This window comes from Octopus bimaculoides, chromosome 18 (assembly GCF_001194135.2).
Source record: "Octopus bimaculoides isolate UCB-OBI-ISO-001 chromosome 18, ASM119413v2, whole genome shotgun sequence".
NCBI classification, from domain to species: domain Eukaryota; kingdom Metazoa; phylum Mollusca; class Cephalopoda; order Octopoda; family Octopodidae; genus Octopus; species Octopus bimaculoides.
Genome location: NC_068998.1, coordinates 51,112,978 through 51,116,718, shown reverse-complemented (window position 1 = coordinate 51,116,718; position 3,741 = coordinate 51,112,978). Strand labels below are relative to the sequence as shown.

At 32.5% G+C, this 3,741-nt stretch overlaps 1 protein-coding gene and 1 long non-coding RNA gene across 2 annotated transcripts in view; one reads left to right on the top strand and one right to left on the bottom strand.

The window, feature by feature from the left end:
• Nucleotides 1–3,741, bottom strand: part of LOC128249873 (uncharacterized) — an 87,572-nt gene that overhangs the window by 82,272 nt on the left and 1,559 nt on the right. The gene's annotated exons all lie outside the window — the stretch shown is intronic.
• LOC128249871 (uncharacterized) overlaps nt 198–3,741 on the top strand; it is a 4,463-nt gene continuing 919 nt past the window's right edge. Inside the window, exons 1-5 of the mRNA XM_052974414.1 lie at nt 198–315; nt 1,708–1,746; nt 2,217–2,319; nt 2,662–2,759; nt 3,212–3,343. Of these exons, the coding sequence (XP_052830374.1) occupies nt 279–315; nt 1,708–1,746; nt 2,217–2,319; nt 2,662–2,759; nt 3,212–3,240 (306 nt within the window). The 5' untranslated portion in view covers nt 198–278 and the 3' untranslated portion in view covers nt 3,241–3,343. The remainder of the gene's footprint in view (nt 316–1,707; nt 1,747–2,216; nt 2,320–2,661; nt 2,760–3,211; nt 3,344–3,741) is intronic.

The window sequence follows — 3,741 nt, the reverse complement described above, 5'->3', positions numbered from 1 at the left end:
TATATATATATATATGCAATTACATATCCAAATCCAAACCATTTACCCCTCATCACCCATAATACTTCTGCATTTTAGATATAACACTAACACCATGTGCATTGTCATTCAAGCCATTAAATATGTCACAATAAAATCATATAACAAGATATATAGCAAATAAAAATATTGCTGGAATGAGAATAAACATCTGTTACATCATAGCTTAATGTATATCACACGGAGTTTTTAAAACGATTGAGCTGTTGGTTGTCGTTGACTTAACAGGAAAATCCACCATGAATTTTTTTCTACATATTTGTCTTGTCATTGTTGGTAAGTACTTAAACGTAAACGCTCTTCATCTTCATAATATTCAGAGGATACCAGTTAATCTAACACACACACACGTTCTCTCTTTCTTTTTTCTTTCTATCTTTCTTACTCTCTCTCTCTCTCTCTCTCTCTCTCTCTCTCTCTCTCTCTCTCTCTCTCTCTCTCTCTCTCTCTCTCTTTCTCTCTCTTTCTATGTATATATATATATATATATATATATATATATATATATCTTGGTCTTTCTTCATTTTGTGTAGATATATAACTGTACGAACATGAGTTACTCAGAAAAAGATCGCAGTAGTTTCTCACTCACCTTGAGTGTGTGTATGTGTGTGTTTGTGTATGCGTCTCCGTGTGTGTGTAGATAAGCACAAATATTCCAAACTTATATAACCATAGATTTAGAAACAAAAATATTCCAGAATTCCGTCTGGCTCTAAAAGTTTCTGATTTAATCTAGTTTTGTTTCAGAAACATTCACCAAGTTCTTAGAAGCGGGACGACATTACGCAATATCAGCGAAATTATTCTACACAGTTTCTTATGTATCGGAGCACGAATTTTATTTAGGAATGACTCGGTTTCAACACTTATGTCAACTTCGGTCTTCCACTACTACAAGAAAGAATTACTTTTGCATGTCCATAAATCCTAATTATAATTAGATGATAAACGTATTTTCTTGTATTTCTTTTACGTGATTTAGTCATTTGACAGGGGCCACGCTGGAGCACCGCGCCTTTAGTCGAACAAATCGAGTGAAATATCAATGCCCGCTCGCGCTTTTTCCAGACTTATCAATTTCACTGCTTGGGCTAGACGTATGTCTTTCTGCAGTATGTCCATTCTAAATAGCGCTGAGGCATCCGCAGCAACGGCTGTGAATGTATTGTTGTTATTGCTGCTGCTGCTGCTGCTAATGTTGTCATTGTCGTTGTTGTTGTTGATAGTGTTGCTCACAATAGAAATATTGCTGCCGTTTAAGTTGTTTTCGTTTCTTCTCTATCTTATATTTTGTTGTTGTAGTGTTAGTGTACGATGCGAAGGCGCTTGGCTTAGTTGTTACGGTACTCAGTTCCTGATCAAAAGGTAGTGATTTCGATTCTTGCCGGTGCGTTATATCCTTGAACAACACACTATTTCACGTACTCCAATCCACTCATCTGGCATAAATGAGTGGTACTTGTTATTCAAAGAGCCAACCTACTCACATTGAGTTTCATGTTGAACCACCTTGAGAACTCCGTTATGGATACGCATTTCTGTAGAGTGCTCAACCACTGTTCAGATCAACTAGAAACCTCGCCGTCGTCACCAATGGAGTGCCAGCAAGATACGTTATTAAGGTCATTCATTTTTTCATTCATTTCTTCCATTGTTCTCTTTCAGTCGTTGGGCTGCAGACACTCTGGGGCGTAAACTCAAAGAGTAAGTAAATAATAACGATCTTCACTACCTGTTTGAAAGTGTGTTGTTGTTTATCGAATACTATATATATATTATTTCTGTCATTTCTTGTATATCACCCAATGAAAACATGCCACATTAACTTTGAAATACAAACAATCGTCTGGTGATAGACTTCGACTTCGTATGTCATCTTATGATTGCCTGGTGGAGATTTATACCAACCATACAACCTTTTGTTAAGCTGGTTGGTGTATTTGTCTTAACAGAAACAATTTTCGCAGAAAACGTCCTATACACACACAAAATCATAAAGTGTGGGAAAGTAAATTCTCTGGCAACAAACAATCATATTTGAGAGTTTCCGAAAGATGTTGCGATTTTAAAACACGATTACAGGTTTTAATTTATAGTGTATTTTAATTTATAGTGTATTTTGCAAAATAAATTCTACCTTGTATAAATATTAAACGTACATTTTAAACTTGCAGAGCTTACTGGAATGAAGTATTGTCTGAGTGAAGAATATTGTCCAGAGGCCTGGATAAAGTATCCCCGATTGAAGTTTGATAATGACAATCAACGTTTCTGTCGGTAGATATTGTTTTATTTTCAATGTTATTATTGTAATACATCTTGTTGAAAATAATGAAGATATTAATTTATTTCTTAAACAGTTGGATCCTTAAGAGTGAAAGACTAATATTTCTTAGACGAATTAAAACACTCGAATAATTGATGAGACATTCGTCAAGAAAAACAAATAAAACCATCTAAAGATTAGCATTAAAAAAATAAAATAAATAATATCATACATTTTGAAATGTTACATATTTTATTAACTTCCTTATAATTTCTTCTTAACACAAAAGTAGAAAAAATATAACCATTTATGTTCAGCATATTTACAAAGTACAATGTATGTTTGTCCTCCAGACGATTACGAATGTATAAAGAATGTGCCAGAAGAAAAGGCCCACAATGGTGTTATAAGGGGCTTGTGTACGAATACTTGGCTTTTGATATTTGTACTAGTAAGATACTTCTTATTTCTTCATATTTTTTAAATCGTGAATCAGTGAACTAAATTCTAAATGTTATTTTTATATAAATTCGGATAGCCCTAACGAGATTTTTTCCTATTCATTCCACAAGCAATATTTAAATGGGCGATGATGTATACAGAATCTGTTTTAGTGTATTTAGATGTAAGGATTTATTGCAAGTATGTATTCCGAAATGATATATTTATGGATTAACAAGGTAAATACTAAGTACTGAAGTGATTTAAATCGAGAATTACCATTATCAACGAATATAACAATTTTGCAGGAATGCAAACTCAGAATGTTCAAATAATCTCGAACAATCTTCAGAATGTTCTTGTGCATTTATTTGTAGCTAAACTTCTCAACATGTCCAATTAATTTTTAGAATATCAACTAAAAACTAATTAAACAAATTCTTTTTTATCTATTCCACAAAGACGAGGATAGGCAACGTCACCGAGGATGAATCATGGCTAATTTACGACTTCAAACAGCATATTATTAATACTTATTTTATGAATATTTCTGTGATGGTCCAATTGAATATTAAATGAAAAGAATATATTGATGTAAGAATATTTATCAACATACAATACATTTACATTTTATATTAGTTCCTAACTTACACAATTGTTTCAACTTAAAACATTAACAGAACGTGCACAATGACAGTTGTCAGTAAGACTTTCGTAATATAATTCTAAACTAATACATCAATAGGATATTATTTCTCCAATATCATTAAGCTATCTATTTCCACAAATATATCATATTTGTTCACTATCCAACTTAAGCAGGCTTCTATATTCCTGGTGCAAAACAATATATAGGCTCGAAACGTAAAAGACTTTCTCACTTCCCGAACGTTAAACTAATACATCTGTTTGTTGTTTACACACCCGTCTTCATCTATGTTTTTTTTTTTGTAAATTGTCACTATATATATATATATATATATATATATATA